This window comes from Cynocephalus volans, chromosome X, assembly GCF_027409185.1.
Source record: "Cynocephalus volans isolate mCynVol1 chromosome X, mCynVol1.pri, whole genome shotgun sequence".
NCBI classification, from domain to species: domain Eukaryota; kingdom Metazoa; phylum Chordata; class Mammalia; order Dermoptera; family Cynocephalidae; genus Cynocephalus; species Cynocephalus volans.
In genome coordinates this window covers 126,990,392-126,991,888 of record NC_084478.1, presented here as the reverse complement: position 1 = coordinate 126,991,888, position 1,497 = coordinate 126,990,392, and the positions used below count along the sequence as shown (strand labels likewise).

General features: G+C 48.6%; 1 protein-coding gene across 1 annotated transcript; it reads left to right on the top strand.

Annotated features, from left to right (window-relative positions):
- Nucleotides 1-576: 576 nt before the first annotated feature.
- On the top strand, nt 577-1,161 carry LOC134368363 (RNA polymerase II subunit A C-terminal domain phosphatase SSU72-like). Its single transcript, XM_063084883.1, has one exon. It carries the CDS (start codon nt 577-579, stop codon nt 1,159-1,161), a length of 585 nt encoding a protein of 194 aa, XP_062940953.1.
- The last annotated feature ends 336 nt before the right edge of the window (nt 1,162-1,497 follow it).

The window sequence follows — 1,497 nt, the reverse complement described above, 5'->3', positions numbered from 1 at the left end:
ATGTTCTCACTTATTGGTGTGAGATAAAAATCAATAAATAAATTCACACACACACAAAAGAAAAAAGCGGGGACCCAAACTGATACCAGCACATCAATGTTCAGAGCACCATTACTCATAATAGACAAAAGGTGAAAGCAACAGATGTGTCAAATCAACAAATTCATGGATAAACAAAATGTGATCTATACCTACAAGGCAATATTATTCAGCCATAACAGGAATGAGACTCTCAGCGCTGGCGCAGGTCACTGTGAGATCAGGAGGCTGGCGCAATGCGCCTGACCAGCAGGCAGCACATGAACAGACTGCAGGGAGCTGGCCTGGAAGCCCGAGGGGCGGGGCCTCCTCTCTGGCCCAGGCCTGGTGCTCCGAGACCCAGGGAGGACTTCCGGGAGCCTTGGAGACGCCCCGCTGTGCGTCCCCACGTGTTGCGCGTCCCTATGTGTTGCGTCACAGCTGAAGCTTCCTCCTACCTGACTTCCGGCCGCCACCGCCGCCATTTTGCTCATGCTGAAGACCCACAGCCGGGTGGGCGTCCTGGAGCTGAACGGAGCTGACAGAGCTGCTGTCGCCATGCAGTCGTCACCACTGAGGGTGGCTGTGGTGTGCTCAAGCAACCAGAATCGGAGCATGGAGGCGCACAACGTCCTCAGCAAACGAGGATTCAATGTCCGGTCCTTTGGAACAGCAACTCGCGTGAAGCTTCCAGGATCAACACCCCACAAGCCGAATGTTTATGATTTCAGTACCACATATGATCAGATGTACAATGATCTTCTTAGGAAAGACAAAGAACTCTATACAAGCAATGGCATTTTGTATATGCTGGATAGAAATAAGAGAATCAAGCCCCGGCCAGAAAGGTTCCAGAGCTGCAACGATGTGTTTGATCTGATCCTCACGTGTGAAGAGAGAGTCTATGACAAGGTGGTAGAACATCTGACTTCCAGAGAACAGGAGACCTGCCAGCCAGTGCACGTGGTCAACGTGGACATCCAGGACAACCAAGAAGAGGCCACCCTTGGAGCGTTCCTCATCTGTGAGATCTGCCAGTGTCTTCAGCTCCTGGAGGACATGGACAACAAGATGGAGGAGATGCTGAAGGAGTTGGAGAAGAAGAGGGGCAAGACCTTTCTGCACACCGTGTGCTTCGACTGATGCTGCTGGCCACTCGTGGCTCAGCCTCCTGAAGGTATCTTCTTGAACTTCCAATTGTTAGGACTTTTCCTTCCTAGTATTTCTTTTGGCTTTTAGGTATTGCCTCGGTAGACAGCACTGTTACTTGAATAACCTGTACATGTGAAATGGGAAGAAATACATAAATACCAGATTAAAAACAAGTTTTTTCTATCCCCCTTTTACTTATGAATAAGACATAGAAAACGAAGTTTTTTTCTGTAACCAAAAAAAGAAGAAAAAATGGTTTATAGTACATTTCCCCCAACATATGTGCGTCTGTGGTTGTGCGTGCCTTTCTCTTTTCTTCTCCCCTAA

Excerpts from the sequence above, each read along its gene's own strand:
- LOC134368363 (XM_063084883.1), top strand. The coding sequence starts at position 577 with ATGCAGTCGTCACCACTGAGGGTGGCTGTGGTGTGCTCAAGCAACCAG.